This window comes from Alternaria viburni (assembly GCF_023758015.1).
Source record: "Alternaria viburni strain BMP 2772 chromosome Unknown scaffold_44, whole genome shotgun sequence".
Taxonomy (NCBI): domain Eukaryota; kingdom Fungi; phylum Ascomycota; class Dothideomycetes; order Pleosporales; family Pleosporaceae; genus Alternaria; species Alternaria viburni.
The window spans coordinates 123,945-145,196 of record NW_026055813.1 but is presented as its reverse complement, the minus strand read 5'-3'; the positions used below and the strand labels follow the sequence as shown (position 1 = coordinate 145,196).

The 21,252-nt window shown below is 52.6% G+C and overlaps 7 protein-coding genes across 7 annotated transcripts; 3 read left to right on the top strand and 4 right to left on the bottom strand.

Moving 5' to 3' along the window:
* Positions 1 to 1,415: 1,415 nt before the first annotated feature.
* On the top strand, positions 1,416 to 2,602 carry J4E79_011585 (uncharacterized protein; the record flags this gene model as incomplete). The annotated part of the gene is made up of 3 exons (XM_049360414.1): positions 1,416 to 1,485; positions 1,535 to 1,917; positions 1,973 to 2,602. 3 exons carry the CDS (start codon positions 1,416 to 1,418, stop codon positions 2,600 to 2,602), a joined length of 1,083 nt encoding a protein of 360 aa, XP_049205175.1.
* Positions 2,603 to 3,421: 819 nt separating this feature from the next.
* Positions 3,422 to 4,000, bottom strand: J4E79_011584 (uncharacterized protein; the record flags this gene model as incomplete). The annotated part of the gene is made up of 2 exons (XM_049360413.1): positions 3,422 to 3,520; positions 3,581 to 4,000. 2 exons carry the CDS (start codon positions 3,998 to 4,000, stop codon positions 3,422 to 3,424), a joined length of 519 nt encoding a protein of 172 aa, XP_049205174.1.
* Positions 4,001 to 4,932: 932 nt separating this feature from the next.
* Positions 4,933 to 5,904, top strand: J4E79_011583 (uncharacterized protein; the record flags this gene model as incomplete). Its single annotated transcript, XM_049360412.1, has 1 exon — positions 4,933 to 5,904. The coding sequence occupies one exon, from the start codon at positions 4,933 to 4,935 to the stop codon at positions 5,902 to 5,904; it is 972 nt and encodes a 323-aa protein (XP_049205173.1).
* Positions 5,905 to 6,256: 352 nt separating this feature from the next.
* Positions 6,257 to 8,563, bottom strand: J4E79_011582 (uncharacterized protein; the record flags this gene model as incomplete). Its single annotated transcript, XM_049360411.1, has 4 exons — positions 6,257 to 7,331; positions 7,380 to 7,486; positions 7,538 to 8,167; positions 8,369 to 8,563. 4 exons carry the CDS (start codon positions 8,561 to 8,563, stop codon positions 6,257 to 6,259), a joined length of 2,007 nt encoding a protein of 668 aa, XP_049205172.1.
* Positions 8,564 to 12,001: 3,438 nt separating this feature from the next.
* Positions 12,002 to 13,434, bottom strand: TUF1 (translation elongation factor Tu; the record flags this gene model as incomplete). The annotated part of the gene is made up of 3 exons (XM_049360410.1): positions 12,002 to 13,135; positions 13,189 to 13,217; positions 13,266 to 13,434. The coding sequence occupies 3 exons, from the start codon at positions 13,432 to 13,434 to the stop codon at positions 12,002 to 12,004; spliced, it is 1,332 nt and encodes a 443-aa protein (XP_049205171.1).
* Positions 13,435 to 13,818: 384 nt separating this feature from the next.
* Positions 13,819 to 15,329, top strand: J4E79_011580 (uncharacterized protein; the record flags this gene model as incomplete). The annotated part of the gene is made up of 2 exons (XM_049360409.1): positions 13,819 to 13,938; positions 13,989 to 15,329. 2 exons carry the CDS (start codon positions 13,819 to 13,821, stop codon positions 15,327 to 15,329), a joined length of 1,461 nt encoding a protein of 486 aa, XP_049205170.1.
* A 46-nt stretch (positions 15,330 to 15,375) lies between these two features.
* J4E79_011579 (uncharacterized protein) lies at positions 15,376 to 16,139 on the bottom strand (the record flags this gene model as incomplete). Its single annotated transcript, XM_049360408.1, has 2 exons — positions 15,376 to 15,399; positions 15,537 to 16,139. 2 exons carry the CDS (start codon positions 16,137 to 16,139, stop codon positions 15,376 to 15,378), a joined length of 627 nt encoding a protein of 208 aa, XP_049205169.1.
* Between the last annotated feature and the right edge of the window lie 5,113 nt (positions 16,140 to 21,252).

Sequence of the window (21,252 nt, the reverse complement as noted above, 5' to 3'; positions counted from 1 at the left end):
TGGCTGGTTCGATACAGAACGCGCATGCATCATGCCGAAGCTCGACCCCTCCTGAGAACGGTACTGCAACCGCCGACTACCGACCACCGATCGGATGGCAGTGTGTAGGTGGAGAGCCGTATTACATCCAAAGGTCTATCGTGTTTCTGAGCTTTGTCTCACGTTCGGTGTGGCGGTGGGGTGGTAAGGGTCATGGTTCATCTTGCCAGTCCGGAGCTTGGGTGAAGGGGGCTGCCACGTGCGCTCCACGCTAACGGTCTTGGCAAACTCCAACCATCGCAGCCTGATGGTCTTCCACATCCCACCTGTTCACACCCATGACGACGCATCATGTCACAGCCTATGCAGCAACATTATAGGCCCCAATTTTGCGCTCGCCCAGCCACCCACTCGATCGAAACCCCTGCCGGCTACCAATAGTTCGCAGCGGGAGTCCGCTCGACAATAAGCTCTAAAACCGCCGAGCGCGAAACCAGCATTGACAACGCGATCTCGTTCCGTCGTCACGGACCTCCGCCGTACACTGGACTCAGCATCCACAAACGTTGATTCGCGTAGCGCGCATCTTCATGTCTCAATATAATTTGGCAGCGGCGGGATGGGCAAAGCAGATGGCAGCTGTGTTGCGCTTTGAAGCCTGACCCGGTACCCACTCTGCTGGAGCTGGGAATAGCCGCTTGCATGAAAAATGCATGGAACATGGCATTAGTTAGGATCTAGGTCGAAAGTGCTAACAGTGGCTAAAGCATTCAGCTAGACGACGGCTCGCGAATCTCAGACGGCCGCTCTTCGCGCTGCATGATGTGCATTTGGGGTCGATGAGGCTTTGCCGCTGAGATGTAATCCTTCACTCCCAATGTCCTTAGTTGCCATCGCCTGAATATGACCCGAAGCAAGGCCCGAACTAGGACGTAACAACTTATAAACCAGAAGGACCACGTTTTGTCGTGACACAACCATTGCTTCCTTCATCCTTGTTGTACATGCATTGCATTGCTAGCGTTTAGCTACACTGTTCTGTCGTTATGGACTTCCTGGCATCGTTCATCTTAGTTGCATCTGCTCTTTCACGGCAGGTGGTCGCGGTCACTACACAGCAAATCCAGACCGACTTGTCCTCTAATCTCTCTCATGGATCACGAGTTATTTTTACAACCGATTCTTCTTACCCTACTGAATTCACGCAACGATGGAGTGTCTATACCAAGGCCGAGCCAGTTTATGCTGTTGCTGCCAAACCCGCTACAGCGAGAGACCTACAGACAATCTTGCGATATGCGACCAAGAACAAGGTCCCTCTCTTAGCAACTGGAGGTGGCCACGGGTACTCGACGACTCTTTCTGGTCTACACAATGCGCTCGACGTTGACCTCAGCAACTTCCAGAAGATTGAAGTCGACGCGTCCACCAACACCATGGTCGTTGGGGCCGGTTCAAAGTTCCATGACATGTTTGATCCGCTGTATGCGGCTGGTAAGATGATGCGTAAGTTTCCAACATATTCAACATCCTTGTGTACTGACAAAGCTTCCAGCTTCTGGTGGGACTTCTCCTCCAAGCATCATCGGCCTCACGTTGGGTGGTGGTGTGGGACCTTTGGCTGGCGAACACGGACTCTTAATCGACTCTCTACTCTCCGTGGAGATGGTCGCCGGATCGGGCGAGGTTCTAACGGCGTCGGCTACTGAGAACTCCGACCTCTTCTGGGGCATGCGTGGTGCGGGCTTCAACTTCGGCGTGGTCACATCCGCGACCTATCGCATCTACGATACAATTAACGACGGCATGGTGTACAACGCAGACATGTCGTTCACAGCTGATAAGAACGCTACGATATTCGAAATCTTCCAGACTTATCAGGGCAAGCAAGATGGTAAGCTGGCATTAACGATTGGATCCTCCATAAAGAACAATGTCGTAAGTGCTAGCCATGTCTGGTCGGATATTTGACCTCCATTGACACATTGTTAAGCCAACAATCGATGTTTCCGCCATTTACTACGGCAACAAGCAGCAGGGTGACGCTGCGATCAAGTCGTTCATCAACCAAAAGCCATATTACAGTAACATTTCGGTCGTTCCCTACAACCGACTAGTAAGCGTGGCCAACTTTGGCGGCGATGTATTCGCTCAGCGAAAGGGTGTTGGGGCGGACATGTGGGGGTTTCAGCTCAACAACCTCACTGTACCTGCGCTGGTCGACACATTCACCAAGTACATCAACTTCCTCCGTGCGAACCCGGCAATAGAAAATACCAACTGGATTATAGAGAAATTTGGCCTGGGCGTAACGGCGAGTATCGACGATGACTCTACAGCATATGCTTGGCGCAAAGCCGTAGCCTACGGCTTCTTCGCGTTTTACCTGCCTGGCAATGTCACTGCGGATCAGACCAACACCGTCGACGCGTTCACTGCGAAGATTCGCACCGAATTAATGTCAGCATGCGGAAACCCCGCTGGCAACGTCTTTCCCAACTACGCACGTGGCGACGAGAAGCCGGAGCAAGTCTATGGCGCGACGAAACTTCCAAGGCTGAGGCTGCTGAAGAAGAAGTATGATCCGAAGGGCTTATTCAACCACTACAACTCTTTCGTTTGATTTCTTATCGCTCCACCGTTGAGGTCGGGTGATGTTGTCATTCTCAGCCTGGTTCTCGGTATCGTCAATTCTCTCAGTGACATCTAGTTGTACATAATCTATCGTTCAACCAAACATCGTACCCATCAATTCTTTCTTGTCGGCACCTCTCTTGCTACGACTAATTGTCGAACTTCCGTGATGCGATGAAAAAGGATCGACACGTGAGTGAACTGACAGCTGCCAATATATTGGAGGCCAGTTTATTCGAACAGCATCAACAACTACTACCTCTTATCAAATGAAACTGCGGAATATTTGAAGCCTACTGTAAGCCTGTTGGTGAGAACTGAGGGCGAGAGGCAAAACAACGTACATGTAAGCCCAAGAAGATGGATCAACAATCTTAGACAGCCGAAAGTTCAGATCAAGTACTAGCCACTGTTGTTACGGCTGGAGACGAGAAAAAAGAGATATCGGGTGATGAGAACATAGAAGAACACGATATGAAAGACGTTAGATTCGAAACGCCCTACATATTTCATTATTTGACATGAATGCATACCATGATCACTACAATACTAGATGCCCGGGAAGGAAATTGGACATCCCATCCCCGCGGAATCGACATGCTACCAACTAATAGCCACGCAAATCATCCTACTACCCTTGATATCTTTCAATACTCTGCATCTTTAACGCAGAGCTCGTTGACATACTCTTGCCTTCGTATTGCCAGCTCAACACGCCTACATCTGGCTGCCGAAACATCTCCATCAAATCAATACCAGCACACTCGGCACTACGCACCCCCAACTATCTTCCTCCATATGCTTGTCTCTAGGCCAGAATAGCAGCAGCATTGCAAGCCACGAAACCAGCATATAGTACAATCCTCACACGGTTCAAGTAGCCCCAGTAGGCAATCTTGTCATGATCCTATGACACGAAGTTAGCATCTTGCGTGAACAAACAACACGGAAGATGGAGAAGACTAACCCTCGCAGTCTGCATTCCCCTGCCCTTCTCTGGTAGATCCGCATAATGCAGATCTTTCTGCGCTTTGAACTTCTCAATCAACACATCATTGACCGGGTTCATGTAGTGAAGTGTGAACGGGAAGATCAGAAACGCCAATACGCTGCTCACGCCGTAGATAATGGTGGTCTTGCCTGTAAGTCCCTGCTTCGTGGAGGAGTCGTATGTCATGATGGCGGATAGGATGAGGTTAGATGCCGATAGCGAAGTAGCGGGAACTTGCGCGGCGCGGAACTGGTAGTGCCATTGTCGGATTGCGAGGATGGGAGAGGGAGATTCGAGGATGGAGGGGATGGAGATGGTGGATAGGGCTGTGTTCATGCCGAGGAGGAAGGTGGCTTGGAGGAGTGTGCCGAATTGAAGGTGGGCAAAGGACAACATCTTGGATAAAGGCTGCAAAAACTTAGAGATGGAAATAGCAAAGAGTGGTTTATGCAAAGACGATATGAGACGAAAGTTAGATCTTTGGTGATGGTGGCGTTGATGTGAGCGAGATGCAGTATATGCTTATATCTTCATCGCACCTTCTCTATGTCTCTCTCTCCACCAACGCCCATCGCTCTTCCTCCGCAAACATGACCGAACTCCATCCACGCATCTCGTTTCCAACTCATCGCACCTCCTACGCCGGCTCTCCAACTATCGGCACCTACAAACCTCGGATTTCCAGCACCGAGATTCTCCATCAAGTAAGCAAGAATCCTGCGATCGCACGTCCGACTTCCTGCTAAACCGGTGAACCGCGTTACCCAACCCAACCACCACGAGGCTGCCCTTCACACGAACACACGAACAAGGACCACGCTGGGGCTGAAACTGGAATCGGGCCGTTCTCAGCTGAGCAATTCGCGAACAAAAACCTTAATTCCGAGATGATGGGACGCCTGATTTGACGCGTCCATGGTCGCTATGACCCGACATAACACGCTAGTACGGAGTTCCGTACAAAGTTTACAAACAAACGTTGCCCACGCCGCATCCTTTCAAGGAACTGTCACCAACGAGAAAGCAAGAGTGTGTTGTTCGTCGCGCAACACCGGACACCGAGATGACTAATTCCTGTTGTGCGTGCGCCGTTCTTGTGCGTTCCTTGACGTCAGTAATAGTTGTTGGATCGTGAAGCGCTTACTTGTGCCTTCGTATTTCCTCTTCATATCAACCTTCAAATCATCTAGATTGCTGGCCTGACTTGAACTACGCGCGCGAAAGACGAGAGACTATCAATCTCACCTCACCTCCTACGGCCCCACCCTACTCTCCACCAAGCATTTCCCTTTCGCGGTATAGCTGCTCCAGCGCGACATTCACCAATCATGTCCTCATTCCCCGCCTTCCTCAAGTCCCAGCTCCTCTACACGCCCAAGGTACCTCAGCCGGAGACCTTCACCGGCAAGACCGTCATCGTCACAGGTGCCAACAGCGGCCTCGGCCTAGAAGCAACACGGCACTTTGTCCGCTGCGGCGCAACCACCGTCATCATCGCATGCCGAACGCGATCCAAGGGTGAAGCCGCTCAACGCGATATCGAGGCCACGACGAAGCGCACCGGCGTACTTCAAGTGTGGGAACTGGATCTCTCTTCGTACGCTAGCGTCAAGGCGTTTGCGAAGAAATGCGAGACACTACCTTGCATTGATATCGTGTTGGAGAATGCGGGTATTGCACAGGGCAAATTCGAGAGGATTGAGGGACATGAAGCGCACATCGCCGTTAATGTGATCTCTACCTTCATGCTTGCGTTGCTGTTACTCCCAATTCTGCGGAGAACAGCGGAGACACACAAGACTCAGCCATATCTCACCATCGTCACCTCCGAAGTCCACCACTGGACGCAGTTCCCGCAGAAAAAGGCAGACAGCATCTTCGCCGAGCTGGACGACGAGAAGAAAGCCGACATGGCAGACCGCTACAACGTCTCCAAGCTCATGCAGATCCTCCTCGTTCGGCACTTGACCCGATCGATCATCAAGGACAAGACGAAAGAACCCGTTGTCATCAATTGCGTTACGCCTGGTCTCTGCAAGTCGGATTTGGTCAAGGATATGGGTATGGCGCCTGTGGTGTTCAAGAAGGTCTTGGGTCGCCAGGTCGAGGTGGGCAGTCGGTTGCTGGTCAATGCGACTGCGTTGCCGGAGAGTCAGGGCGAGTATATCCTTGATGATCATGTGGAGGAGCCGTCGCCGCTGGCGAGGAGTCAAGAAGGTGCGGAAATGGGAAAGAGGGTTTGGGATGAGTTGGCCGGGATATTGGAGAAGGCTAGCCCTGGCATTACTCAGAATTTGTGAAGCCTAGTTTGAGGTTGTGGCTCCTCTTCGCATAATGCACTGGTAGTTGGAGTTGTGGGGTCTAGATAATGTATAAGGCTGTCATTAGTTAACCAAATGAATCCGGATGCTATACGCGTTGTATCGTACATAAGAGGGACGTTGAAGTACACATTGACTTGAACCTTGTTGAAGTGTGGACGTGATCGCGGTGAAACTCATCGGGGTATTCTGTTATTGCAAAGGCACGGCCAAGACGAGACAAGCTTCTTCGTCAACGGCAGCCAAGTGATGTTCTTGACAATCCTGTTCTATCGATATCCCATACCTGCTTTTGGACGCCTGCGCCTCATTGTCGTGATCATCAATCCCATCAACTCCATCTAGTCAAGAAGTAACGAGCTTTCTCGATGACGTTGCGTGAACAATGTGTAGGGTGACTCTCAAGCTTGCTGATGCAGTATTGCAAGCTGTTATTACCTTCCAGGATTGGTAACCGTCTCTTGTCATCGAGCGTGACGACGGGTGTGCCAGTAGTAGTGTTGAGGAAGCATTCTTCCTCCGAGGGTAATAGGGCATCAATACCACACTCCACCGCCGCCGATGAGGAGGTACGGTCCCAAGATCGGAGAGACCAACAAGACATGGCCGCACGATACAAAGCTACCGGCCACCAGGTTGGCCGTGCGTCCATGGACGATCTGTCGATCAATCTGAAGATTTGGCCGGCATGGAACAGCACGTATCTCTCCCCCTCGGGATGACGTGCCCACCGCCACACGTCCGCACGGGCCGTGTCTGACATGGGTGGCTCTTCCTTGGCGCATTTCTCAATCTCGGGGATGCTGGTGAACACGTTCAGGCTAACCAGATGGAGCATTACCATGCTGACACAGTCGGTGGGGGTTCCCTCACCCTCATCTTCCTTGCTGGAAGAAGCTTTTGACCGCGAGAGAAGCGTTGCCAGATCTTGGAGCAGATCTTGCGTCTCCTGCAAGCGGCCTAGGATCTTGATTTTGGAAAGCACCCGGTATCGGTTTGAAGGTTCATCGGCATCGAAAATGCGCAGAAGTTGCTGTTGCTCGAGAACCATGGCCAGTATGGGGTGAAGAAGCAGACGAAGGTGGTGTAAGGGCACGTCATCAGCGACTACCAGCCGACCCTGGAGGAAACTTCGAAAGAGGCCGTTGAGAGATGGAGTTGTGTGCCCAGAACGGGGTCCAATAGAACTCTGTTTCTCCAGCCAGGCACCAAATTTTGCGGCATTGCAGGGTCCTGGTTTGTTCCCGTTGGCCCCAGAACGCTCGAGCCACTCATTGTATGAGCTGGCGTGCCACATTTCGTTATCTTGCGGCAAGGGCACTTGCAGATCGTTGATCGAGAGTATTGGTGGTAGGTCGTGCAACAAACTGATCTCAAGGTCTACGTAGACCCAAGCATATGCGTGGCTAGAAATGTCAGTAAGATGTCGACATGCAGTGTGAGATGTATCTTACCGATTGCGCTGCTCTTGCTCTTTCCACCTCTCCCACATCTCTTGTCCTTCCGCTCTTGGATTATACACGGTCTGTTCGGGCTGTAAGACGCCAGTGCATTTCAGCATCTGTGAAAGTTAGTCCATGTTTCCAGCGCACGCGTAAGGTTGATGACTTACACTAAGATATTGCCCCCTTTTTGACATGGCGTACGCAGCAAAAGAGTCTCTACCACTCCGTGCGCAGAGTGTAAGCAACTGCAGTGCGATTCCCCCGATCATTGGTTGCGATATGCTCCGGCTCTCGAGAACGTCGTCCAATGCAATCCTGCATATTTCAATCAAGCCGTTGGCGAGCACGTGCGATTCGAAATGATCTGTAAGCATCGCACCTTGGGAGATGAGAAGTATGATGAGCAGAATCCCAACATCGGCCTTGTCGACCTGTAGAATGTCTGTAACGTTGATGCTCGAGGAACCAGCGAGACCCAGATAGGGCTGAATAGAGTCGATGCGGTTTGCGTACGTTTCGACAAAGCGCATGAGAACATTGGAGGGTGGGAGGACTACGATGCGTCCAAAGAGGCCTTGACTTGATGTTGAAGGAGATTGTCGGCTCCAGAGTGCCCGTTGCAAGAGTATCTGTACAGTTGCGACAACCCGGTCTCTGGCATCATGCGAGAGAGACTGGCTTGGTTCGCTGTCGTTCTCCGCGAGCCCTTGCCATGCGGTAGGCTGTGCGAGTAGATCCACCATCTGCGCGAGTACATCATCTGATGTCGCAGATTTGTCTACAGCTTTCTGTGGATACTGCTTTGGTGTAAAAGCATTTCTTAAATCTGGCGAACTAGCTGGTATGCTCGTGCTCCCTCGATGTATCGTATCGGGTGGTGTCAGCGGTTGGTTTGGCCCATGTGACAGGTGATGGTGTTGTTGTTGAAGCCCTTGACCGCCGCCTACACAGCTTGGCGGATACAAGGGATCGCTAGGGTGGATATCCATCGACGATACGGAAGCGAAGAGGTTGTTTGAAGTGTCCATAGCTTCACCGTTAGCTGGAGCACCGGGGTACGAGAAGCCCATAAAGTCGTCGTAACCACCAAGATCCAGAGATGGTGCGGGTAACGCCGAGTTGGCGAATGCAAACATGTCGTTATTCTGCGGTGGCTGGCTCTCTAGCACCATGTAGCCAGTAAACTGATCCATGTTTGGAACATGGCTGCCGTTGGAATAATTGGAGTTTGCCGGGCTTGTCGACGATTGACTGCGTGCCGTCGATTTTCGAGGCGCTCGCGGCTTACGCGAGGTAGTTCTAGGCTGACAAACGTAGCCTCTTGCAACGCATTGTGAGCATGGTACCTGTGTTTGTATTAGATATTGCACTCATGGCTCAGTAAGTGCACTCTGGCTGGGTACTCACCTTTCTATCGCATCGTGCCTTGGAGATGGCACATCTGGTGCAGGCGATCAGGCCGGGGTGACTCATTGGAAGTGTGATGTGATTGGGAGGTATAGTCGATGTACCGATGATTACGAGGTATGTTGGAGACGTACCCAGGTACAATGTACGGGATGTAAGCGTGTATATGTGCGTTCCCAGAGCTAAGCTCATACGGGACGGGACCCATATATACCCCTCCTTGGCACCTTGATGACAAGATGTAGCTGAGCTCGAAGACAGCCCTGGAGTGCGGTGACGCGTGAAGATCTCCAGCGACACACCTCAAAGTCGCCAAAATTATCCCGAGGGACAACTTTGATGGCTAGCGCGAAACGAGACGACGCATCAGTCCAATTTGAGGGCGCATGCTCGTCTTCGCAGGCCCATGGCTATGCATGTTTGTTGCGGCGGGTTAGGCCGCTACTGCCAGGTTCAGGCGATAAGAGCCAAGTGGGGCAAGGGTTTTGGGGCTGTAAACCTACGCCAGTCTCGCCTCGCAAGACGATGCCGAATTGACTTTCCAGCCTCACCGGCCACCGCCGCTCGCTGTTGTTGGCCAGTCAAGCATAGCAAACGCCATTCCCACGAGGGCGTGGTGGAGCCGCAAAGCTAAGCACTTGCCAAAAGGGACCTACTTTATGTAAGCCGGGCTCACCCTGCATCAGGCGTGGCAATATTCGTGAGACAGTGACGAAGCTGGAATTTAGTAGGCGCACAGGCAGCAACAAGATCCTTTTTGAGCGTCTTCTACTCGCGTTACTTGGCCGGTTGTCGCAAGAATGAGTCCAACGCCTGGTACCTGTAAGCACTACTTACGTCGCGCATTTGGACTGTGCCCAAGTAATGTTGCATCGTTTCTCTTTTCTGTACGACCTTCTGAAGTCAGATAACTTGGCCAGCTGCAACATGATCGCATACACGAGCAATGATGAGCCATAAGGTGTGTTAGCAGCTCGATCTGGTCCCCGAAATCCGTCCTTGGCCCTCTTCTCATGATAAGCAGGTCCAAATATAGTGAGACACTGGCTTTCGCACTTGGTGGCTATTATCATGTAGCTGAGAACATGTTGCTGCTACATGTGCACATGAACTCGGCCCTCCCGGAGACGCGATCTGAGGTCGGGCCTTCCCGTAGATACGATGCAGCAACCCCAGCACCGCAGCATCAGGCGCTGCAGTCGAGATGAAAGAGTGCGTGTCCACACATGCTGGCGGTCCTTATCTAGAGGCGACTCTGCTTGCAGGTTGCACTTTCAAATGTGTATATAACCGAATAGTGACAGCTGCAAGCATATGGGTGCTGTATCGAAATGGCTTTACTGAACACCGGAAGTCGACCTTAACAGCAAAACTGCATATCACACCAGCAGGACCAAGCACGAACCGCCCTTGTCTCCGAATGATATTACTGCAAATACGGTGCTGTAGTAACCCGGCGGTCGACGACGACAGCCCCGATTTACTCTAGAGTCTTGGAGTGCCGCGGCTGAATGATACGATGAATGATTCGTCGGCACAGGGGATGTTGACAAAGCCGATCATGCCGAGCTGTTCATGGGGGAGAGCCGTCGCGTATTACGGATCTAGAAGAGGGCCGACTAACTGCTGGTCGGACGGCTGGCCTCAGCTTTTCATCCAGACCATGGGATTAAGTGCTCGAAGACCTTGATCGTCGTTAATAGTAGCCTTGCGTCTTTTCTGGTGCCAGATAAATCCTCTCAGGTGCAGATTCCCGACGTGGATCAGGCTGTGTCGGATTGCCCCATGGGGCTGGTATCGGAAGCTACTGTGATCCTCGGCCGAGTTGAGCATCCGTCATTTGGTCCAATCACTCACGACAAATAGGAGTGTCCCTAAAGTGAGCCATCGTTTATAACTCGACCTAGAGATGTGGAAGACAAGAGGCCTCCCATTTCGATAGGCTACCGGTCAGCTAACGCATCAGTTATGGTAGATACATCGGGGTCGCCGCATACATCTTGTATGGCTTGACCAATGGGTGCTAGCACTCTTGAACGTGCTGGTGCAGAGGCGCAATCGCTGAGAGCAAAGCTCAACCTGATGTGAGCGGGAACACCTGCGAACAACGTCGGGAAGTTAGTCCCATGGAAACACACGTCATTTATCGTAGTACGGTCATTATCCGGAAGACCCGGTCCCGACCCGGTCTTTGGAAAGCCCAGTGTTGCGAAACTCCCGTTGCGAAACTCTTCATTCCTTACAGCGTCTTGGAATTGCTTTCTTGGCAGATTGGCCAAATAGCTCATGGCCTTGATTATATAGGCAAATCAGATGAGTCGTGACTTTTATCGGTTCCCCAACGTTAATTGGCTCGACAGCCACGAGCTGTTCTATCAGCCAAGACAAACACTGAACACGCGACGTTGTGCCAGGAAGCAAGCCTAGCTCCATCATGAGTTGCGCCTTTTGTACAGTGCTCGAACCATACGAGCGATTCATGGCGAATGACTGATTGAGAAGACGATGTTGTTTGCATGCAGAGTATGCATGCAGGGGCGATATCGACGATGATTCTGGGTTATCCTTGGAAGCATGTAACAGCGCATCCGACATTGGCGGCTATGTGCTGCCTTCCCCGAATAGTAGAGCCGATGAGATAGACTGATGTGAACGACGCAGCATCAGGGGCGTAAGAGATTCGGTCCGGCCCCTGCAGTGATATCAAATGGGCTGGTTCCGCCTGTAGTGTACAGTATCGTGGAAGTAAGGCTCAGCCTGCACGCGTTGTTTCACGTTCCATAAACGCCATCATCGTAGTATGAAGAGATCAAAGACCACCGGACTGGTGTACGGTACGACTGGTGGTGATCAGGGTGGGGTTGAAGATGGAGAAAGCGCGTTCACTAGCAACGGCAAGTGGGGGAACTCGAATGCCAAGCTTCCCATCGCGGACCAATAGCGGAGTTACGACAAATCAACAACTTCTGAAGCAAGACCTGGTTACTGTTCAGCTAGGATACAGGCACGATATTGTCAAGGTAGGTCATTACATTGTTCCATGTTGATCGTTACTCAACGCCCCCATCTAGATCCGTTTTGGCGCGCTGCTAAAGTACATTGAAGGTCAATCGAGAAGCGGAGAGCTGGGGTATGTCCAACACAATTATGTTACAAGGAAGACTTCGGGGTATCTACCCCGGAAGACGCTCGCCTCTTCTTCGGGCCCATTGAGTCTGATTAATTTACTCAAGAACGCGCGTTACCAGACCAGTAGCGACAGTTCGGCCACCCTCGCGCATGTTGAACCGTTGGCCAGTCTCTAGGACGTGGGGCTGGTGGAGTTCACAGACCATCTCGACGTTGTCACCAGGCATAACCTGCTTGTCGTGGGCGTCCTCGGTGCCCTCTGGCCAGTGAAGCGCGCATGACTCGTCGGCGGTTCGGATGAACATTTGTGGCCTGTAGTTCTCGCCGAAGCCAGTGTGACGACCACCTTCCTCCTTGCTCAGGACGTACATGGAAACGAGGAACTTCTTGTGAGCCTTGACCTGTCCGGGTACGGAAACAACCATGCCGCGACGGACATCATCACGCTTAACTCCACGGAGGAGAAGACCGGAGTTGTCACCTGCGCGCGACTCCTCGCACGACTTCTTGAAGGTTTCAATGTCGGTAACCTTGGTCTTGATGGGAGCAGTACCCTTGCCCACAAGCTCGACTTCGGCATCGCGCTTCAGGATACCGCGCTCGACACGGCCAGAAACGACGGTACCGCGACCGGCGATGGAGAAGACATCCTCGACAGCCATGAGGAAGGGCTTCTCGGTCTCACGCTGGGGAGTGGGGATCCATGCATCGACAGCCTCCAAAAGCTCATCGACCTTGGTGACACCAATCTCAGGCTGGCGGCCCTCGATGGCGCAGAGAGCGGAACCCATGATGATGGGCGTCTCGTCGCCCTCGAAGCCGTAGCTGCTGAGAAGCTCACGCATCTCCATCTCGACGAGCTCCAACATCTCCTTGTCGTCGACAGCATCGACCTTGTTTACGAAGACAACGATCTTCTGGACACCGACCTGGCGGGCGAGGAGCAAGTGCTCACGGGTCTGGGGCATTTGACCGTCGGAGGCGGCGACGACAATGATAGCACCGTCCATGTTGGCAGCTCCAGTAATCATGTTCTTGATGTAATCGGCGTGACCAGGGCAGTCGACGTGGGCATAGTGGCGGTTGTCGGTCTGGTACTCGATGTGGGCGGTCGAGATGGTAATACCACGCTTTCGCTCTTCGGGGGCCTTATCGATGGAACCGTATTCGAGGTACTTGGCGTAGCCCTTCTCTGCTTGTCGCTTGGTGATGGCGGCTGTGAGGGTAGTCTATAGCGTATCAGTCGTCATGAGCGTGGGAGGCGGGGCGAGAGGCGTTGTACCTTTCCGTGGTCAACGTGGCCAATGGTACCTGGTGCCGATTAGCATAGCCATGGGTATACTATTCGAGGATGCATACCAATGTTGACGTGGGGCTTGTCTCGTGTGAAAGAGGCGTAGTTCCGTACGCCGTTCATCCACCTCATCGTGCCCTGCGCGCCCAAAGCATTTTGCACGGGCGACACGCCACGCTGGTACTGAAGGGCGGAGCGCGAGGTGCGCAGGAAAACTCTGGAAAAGCTCGACATGATTGACCCGATCACACGATGCAGAGAAGCGAGGGGATGCGATTGCTTGAGATGGCGGTGGTGTCTCGAGATGGCGAGGCTCAAATCATTTTCTTAGCGCGACATGGTAGCGCATCGGCCAATCATGTGAGGGGGAGATCCGAGCTCGACAACTTTGAGAAGGAGCGATGGAGCACTGCGGGCGGAGAACATTTCCCGGTGACGTTGTATCATTCTCTACTCAGCGCTTCTTTGGAAGATCTACCGTGTCTTTCATTACCTTAAAAGCCATCAATTGACGTTGGTGACGCTTGCTGCAATCGATACGCCTACGCGAATACCCGAGGTTCGTTCGGCGGAAACTGTGAAAGTTGCATCATTGGCGCGCATTTCACCTACATCACCATGTCTCTCCGCACATTAACAAGGACGCCGCTGAGCAGCGTCTCACGGATAAGCACGACAAATACCATGCCACTGCGCGCCAAGGTCACAAATCCCGCCTGGATGAGCGGGTCGAGAAAGGTACAGCACCCCTCCAGCCCACCACGCCTTCACATCTAACAATCGCGTAGTATGCCACACCCACCGCAGACCTCCTGAAAGCGCAGCAAGACGACGACCCCGATGATGTCATCTTCACCAACAACTACGGCGTCCGCAGCATCGAGCTCAACCGACCGAAGAAGCTGAACTCGCTCAATGGCTCCATGGCCCGCAAGATCATACCGAGGTTGCAGGAATGGGCAAAGTCAGAACTGGCAGGTGTCGTCATCATCAAGGGCAACGGTCGCGCCTTCTGCGCGGGAGGAGATGTCGCAGCACTGGCAAAGTGGAACAAGGAAGGGCCCCAGGGACAGCAAAACAGTTCAGACTACTTTGGGCTGGAATACAAGCTGGATCACCTCATCGCAACCTACTCGAAACCCTACGTCGCCTTCATGGACGGTATCACAATGGGCGGTGGTGTTGGACTTTCGATACACGCTCCCTTCCGAATCGCGACCGAGAACACCCTCTTCGCTATGCCCGAGACGACCATCGGCTTCTTCCCAGACGTCGGCGCGTCTTTCTTCCTGCCTCGCATGGAAGGCGCTCTCGGCACCTACCTCGCCCTTACATCCGAACAACTCAAGGGCGTCGACGCCTTCTACCACGGCATCGCGACCCACTACATACACTCCTCCACCCTCCAGCAACTCGAGGCGCGCCTTGCCGAATTACAATTCCCAGACTACATGAAGCTCGACGAGCGCTTCAAGATTATCAACTCTACAATTGAAGAGTTCAGCACTGGACTACCCGCCGACCGACCGCACATCTCCGGCGAACTTCGCAAGGTCATCGACACCGTCTTCCACGAGGACATTCCTAGCATCCAGAACATTTTGGCATCGCTTGAGGAAGTCAAGAAAGGACACAAAGATTCAGAGATTCAGACGTGGGCAGACAAGACTATCCAGACCATCCACAGCCGGTCACCCACCTCCGTCGCCGTAGCCCTCCGTCAGATGCGCGTCGGCCGCCAATGGTCCATCGCCCAAACCTTCCAAAAGGAATACGACATCGCCTCTCGCTTCATGGCCCACCCCGATTTTGTCGAGGGCGTAACCGCGCGCCTTGTAGAGCGCAAGAAGGAGCGACCAAACTGGAAACCCAACACCCTCGATGACGTTAAGAACCGCGACGTTGATGCTTTCTTCCGAGACAGTAGTGAAGGACCATTACCTCTGATTAGCGAGAAGGACTACCGAGAGTACCCGCACGCGTGGATCGGGCTGCCCCGCGAGTCAGAGATTTTGAGAGAAGCTGGTGGTAACAAGAGGGAGGATGTTGTTGCTAAGCTTTTGGAGAAGTACGAGGGCAAGCAGGGAGTACGGGAAAAGATTACGGAAGTACTTGAGAGATATGCATAGGAGGTGGATATGTAACCCTCGAGATTTGCATGCAGTATGTAGCTGGTTACCTCGATGTAAGGCGAACATACTATTGAATTGTACAAGACTCTTCTCCCCTATACTGATCACACAGTAGGAAAGCCGCCGTCTAACGTAGCAGGACCCTATCCAATACACCGTCAGCAAAAGCGAAATCGTTACAAACGCACATATGGCAACACGTACCATTCGCACCAAATTGCGATTGATGATCTTCCAAGTCCCATCCTTCTGCTTCGCCCACGTATCCTGATACTGAGCCTTATCAATCAACACCTTACTATTGTCCACTGGGTTTTGAACGCCAGTATACGGAGTAAAGTAGTGCGTAGCCTGGAAATACGTAACAGACACAGCACTCTTAGGACCGCAGATGTGAATCATCTGCGTGCCAAGATGGTGCTGGGTAGAAACGAAAGTGCTTAGACCGGGTGCTAGGTTATCGATGATGGCTTGGACACCGTTCAATACGCCGATGGGGTCGGAGTAGTTGGCGCGGGCATCGGTGGTGAAGACTTTCCGGAGGACGTCGTAGTTTCGGCCGTCAATGGCCAGTGCGTAGAGTGAGAGGGTTTGACGGATGGATTCTGTTGCGACTGGGTCTGGGTGGGCTTGGAGGGTGAATAGGCCCGCTACATCGCTAAAACTAACTGGCCCGGGCGATATATCGGGGCAGCTGGTGTTCGCATTGCGGGCTATGATTGAGGCGCTGGCATCATCTTGAGCGGAAACAAAAGACAGGGCGAGCAGAGCCGCAATGCGTAATGGGAATGCGATGCGCATGTTCATGCAGGTACGGAGCAAGGATGCGAGTGTGGGACCGGTGTGGTTTAGAAGAACGAGGGCGTGATTAGGGGTCAGAATTGACTAGCCAATTGCAACCGTCGGGTTTGGAGCAAACATTCAATGGTTGTAGTGGATATGTAGATACATGTTCTCGGGAGGTTGGGACGGGTGGCGGGCGGATAGTCTGACGAGCAGCCGAGCCGTTCCCCGGGATACACGCTGTATGGATGTATGTAAGTGCATTCCGAGCTATTCGTCAAGGCCAAAAGGTCGTAGCAGAAAATGGGAAATTGTTGAGATGATTTGATTATGTTGTATTCCTACGCTAACACAATTCGGTTCGTATGGACGTGTCTTGCCGGCGCTCAATCGCGAGGATATTTTCTCGTCTGGGTCATCGACATCTTGGAAATCGCGAGAAGCGTGTCTCGCCCAGGGCCACTATGGTACCATCTGGTAGGAACATGTACCGCTCCGGTCATTGATCTTGGGAATCGATGGTGTCAAACCTTTGGTCGATGAGATGGACGGCAAGGTGGAAGCGACGTTCACGTGGGCCGTTCCTTGGCGGCATGATTGGCGGGGTACAACGACCAGGGCACCGTATACAAGGAAGGCACTGAACGGGTCTGCAGCCTACGTTAAGGTGAAGGCATACAAAGTAGACAAACCGTAGTATTCGGGACGTCCAATTTTTCCGTTGGTGAGCTAGACTTGTATTGCTCGTCAACAGCAGAACCTACACAAACGATGCATCTCTGACCCGAGTGCACTTGAGTAGATGAATATCAGCAAGCAAACGTACCGCCAAGCCATACCTGTAAGACCTAGATACTACCATGCATCAGCCTAAGTGCATTATGATTACTTTTACCGCACTTGACGATACACATTCCTTCTGACCAAACGCCCATCGCGTACCGCCAACGCTGGGCACACCCCAAGCTTGCAAGCAGTCGCGTCGGCGGTACTTCCCCATCCGGCGACACCACGCGGCCCGCCTCGCATGCAACGGCGACCGTCCGTTACGCATCCGGAAAATGGGTGGTCATCGGCCCATGTCCGCATCTGGTGGCGTTATCCATGGCGCTCAACAGTTCAGCTGAACAGGAAAAGCTTGGCTTGGACGTCGGGCTTGTGCATGCACTTTGTCGTACTGTTGCGATGGTGGAGAAGGTTGAGTAATCTGAAGGTTAGAAGGCTTGGATTGTATATTGCTTGTGCCGTGGTGGTGATAACTTAGGCAGGGCTGAGATAAGGTTGTTTGGTTGACGGTGGGAAGGCGGGAGCGAAGTGGGGCAGTCGCCGTGAGCCCGTGATGGGACGGTTGCGCAGGCACAACCGGCTGAGTTGGTAAACAATGGTACCAAGACGAACTCTGTATTTCACAGACTTTTGTTTCGAGCGCCCGCGAAAATCCAATTAACAGGGTGTCAAGTATGGACTCAAAGCATATTGCATTAGACCTAGCATTACGTCCTGCACATTCCGTAGACATGTGCATCATCCCATTATCATGCATTAGTGCATTAAACATCAGACATTGAAAAGTATACGCTATCTCCTCTTCCACATTACGCGATTAGAACAACCCCAATCCGAGGCCCGCTGCTCCAATCAACATACCCGCGATGTGACCTGTTGGAAGTGCGGCACCTCCAAGGAACTCAGAAGTCGAGCTTGGGCTCGGCTCTGGGGCAGATGACGTGTCTTCTGAGGTAGTAGTGGAGCGCGTCGAGGTAAGGCTCGATACGATGATCGACGAGGAAGGAGGGGCAGACGAGGGTGCTTCCAGTGAGGAAGAAGGCTCGGGAACGGTCGAGGGCTCCGGAACCACGGATGATTCAGGAGGAGGAGCGGACGGCGATGGACCTTCAGACGCGGAGTCAGCAGGACTGCTTGATGGAGGCGCGATACTTGTCGGTGGTGGTGCAGCGCTGGAAGACGGAAGGACTGTGCTAGACGGTGCAGGTGCCGCACTACTTGGAGGTGGAGCCGGGCTCGAAGATGGAGGTGGAACTCGAGTACTGCTTGGCGGTGGTGGTGGCGGTGAAGCGCTGCTCGAGGGTGGCGGTGGAGGAGGCCGCGAGCTGCTTGGAACTGGAATTGCACTAGAAGAAGGAGGTGGAGGGGGAGGCCTACTTGATGTTGGTGGAGGAGGTGGCGGGGGCGAGCTTGGAGGAGCAGCAGTGGTTGTTGGAACTGCACTTGTTGAAGGCGGAGCTTCGGAAGGTGGTAGAACGACGGACTGCGCGGTTGGCTTTCGAACCGTCGCTGTGTTCAGGGCGGGAAGCGTAGTGAGAAACGTGCTGGCACCAAGTGTAGCTTGAGCGGCAGGTACTGTGCCTCCTGATATTGGGTCACATGCGCTTGTACCGATAGTCTGGCCAAGTTGATCAACGACTGTGGACAGCCCATTGAGATAGTCGACTACCGTAGGCGCTACAAACGCTGGATCGGGAATCGAGTCTATGGGTACAATGAGAGGCGCGTAGTTTGTCGGCGATGGTAAGGTCAGTGTATCCGTATCAGTCACGCAACCCGTTCCCACAGCCTCGACCTCAAGATGGCTGAAAGTTTCGTATGCAGCATAGGTCGTAGGGTACGTCAATGTCACACCGGAATAAGTCCAGGTGAAAGTCGGCGTGGTTTGGGGTGGCAATGCGTAAGTGAAAAGCGAAGAGCTGACGTCGTTCTGCAGCGAATCTGTGTAGATCTCGAGAGTGACTGTTGGTACTGAAACAGTTTCCGTCACAATCGCCCCAGGGTACTCTAATCTGGTTGCAGTGACGTCAATCTGGCATTGGCTCGGGCATGATGCGGATGCAGGCGCCGTGGAAGATGGAGTTGGTGTCAATGTTTCCACAATAGTGGTAGGCTGGACCTGAGTGGTAACGAAGGACTGGGTGATGAGAACAGTGGATATTGACGTCGTCGCAGGCAAAGTCACGGTAGCTACCGAGGTAGAGCCAGGAAGGGAGATTGTGGTCAATACCGTAGATCCTGGTAGTGTGACAGTTGACAGTACAGTACTTGTTGTAACGCTGCCTGGTAATTGGGTTACTATCGTAGAAGTAACAGCAGGTAGCGTTATCGTCGAGAGGATAGTGCTGGCTGGTAGCTGGCTTGTAACAACCGAGGTCTCTGCAGGAAGCTGAATCGTAGAAGTGACTACTTCACCAGGTAAAGTGAGTGTGGATACAATTGTACTCGCTGGCAGCTGGGAAGTTATCACGGATGTAGTACCGGGGAGTTGCACAGTGGTAGTCGTAAGTTCGCCAGGTAGAGTGATAGTGGAAAGTACCGTACTCGCGGGGAGCTGTGTTGTGACCGTCGACGAAACTCCGGGAAGCGTCAATGTAGTAGTAGTAATCTGGCCTGGTTGTGTGAAGGTCTCCACGACGGTCTCTGGTGGCGATATGCTGACAGAAGTCACTGTGGCTTGCGGGAAAGTCAGAGTCGATACGATGGTTGAAACCACAGTGCTAGGCGGAATCTGAGTCGTGATTGTCGAAGTCTCGCCTTCCAAGGTCGTCGTGGTTGTGGTGACCTGGGGTGGTAGAGTCAGAGTACTAAGCTGCGTAGACACTTCTGTGACTGTCTCCTCAACTGTCTCTGTGGGGCCCGGAACGGTGACCGGAACAGTAACCGGAACAGTGGTCTCTATCGTACGATCCGATGTCACGACAACAGTCTGTGGAATAGTTTCCGTAAACGTAGTCGTGATAAATATCTCGGAAAAGACGGTCTCAGTAGTAACACTTGTAGTGCCAGACAGGGTCAGGGTTGATACAATGAATTGTGTTGACGTTGACGTTGACACGGATGTAGACACGCTCGTCGTCAGAGAAGTTGTGGTCACGCTGACCACTTCTGTTGTCGTTGTTGGCGTGAAGCTGATGATAGTCTCAATTGGGCCAGGGACCGACACTGTCTGAACCGAAGTCTCAATGGGTCCGGGAACCGAGACGGTTTCCACTGTAGTCTGAGTAGGACCTGGAATAGAGACGGTCGGTCCAGGGACGGTCGTTGTCACAGAGATGAGGTCGGTAAGAGTGAGCGTTTCTGTTGTTGTCGAGACCACCGTCTCGGTCCTGACAGATGTAGTCCCAGGCACTGTGCAACAATCAGCATTTGTTTTGTACACCGCTTAGGCAGATACAAAAATAAAGACGGAATACATGAAAACAAGGCAGAAGTTCATAGGATTAAGATTGGCAGGTCGCATCGAGGGGATGAGCAACTTACGTGTTTCAGTGATAGTCTCATAGATTGTAGTAGGGTAGGTAGTAATCGAGATGTAGGTCGATGTTGAGATGCTGACCGTCGTAGAAACGTCAGTTTGCGTGCTGATGTCGGTTGTCGTGGTCGTGGTCGTGGTGAGATCGGTAGTTGGTACGAGAGTCACTACCGTTGAGATTATGGTCTTCGTTGTGTATTCTGTGATTGTGTTGTTGACGGTTGTTGTAGGCCCGGTCACAGTATCATAATCAGTCTTCGTGATGGTAGAGTTGTTGACATGAGTCACAGTGATGGGCTGCGGAACAGAACAGTACTCGGACGAAGTAACAGTTTCGTGCTCAGTCTTTGATAGTCAGCAACAGTCAGGGGCAACTTAAGAATGGTCATACCTCTGTGACAGTGACGTTCTCCGTATGGGTCACAGTCAAGGGAGGCGGAACAGCGCAATATTCAGAAGACGTGACAGTGACCGTTTCCGTTTTAGTTTCAGTCTCTGTTTTAGTATCTGTTTCGGTCTTTGGAGGTGGGGGGCCAGGAGATGGTGGTGGATGTGATGGAGGTGGCGGAGGTGGTGGTGGCTTTGATGGTGGTGGTGGTGGAGGAGGAGGCGCGTCGTATCCACTAGACGTGGTTGCTTCCTTCGTTGTGGTTACTTCTGTTGGGTAAGCAGGATAGGTCTCTGTCGGATAGGTGTCTGTGGGATAGTCGTCTGTGGGATAGTCGCCTGTGGGATAGGCTTCTGTCGGATAGGCGTCTGTGGGTGAGGTGTCGTACGCAGGCAGTGAAGTACTGTTATCACCATATCCACCACCTTGCGCGACAGCTATGCTTGTAAAAGCCAGCAGAAGGGGCCAATGGCTGCGCATCTTGAAGC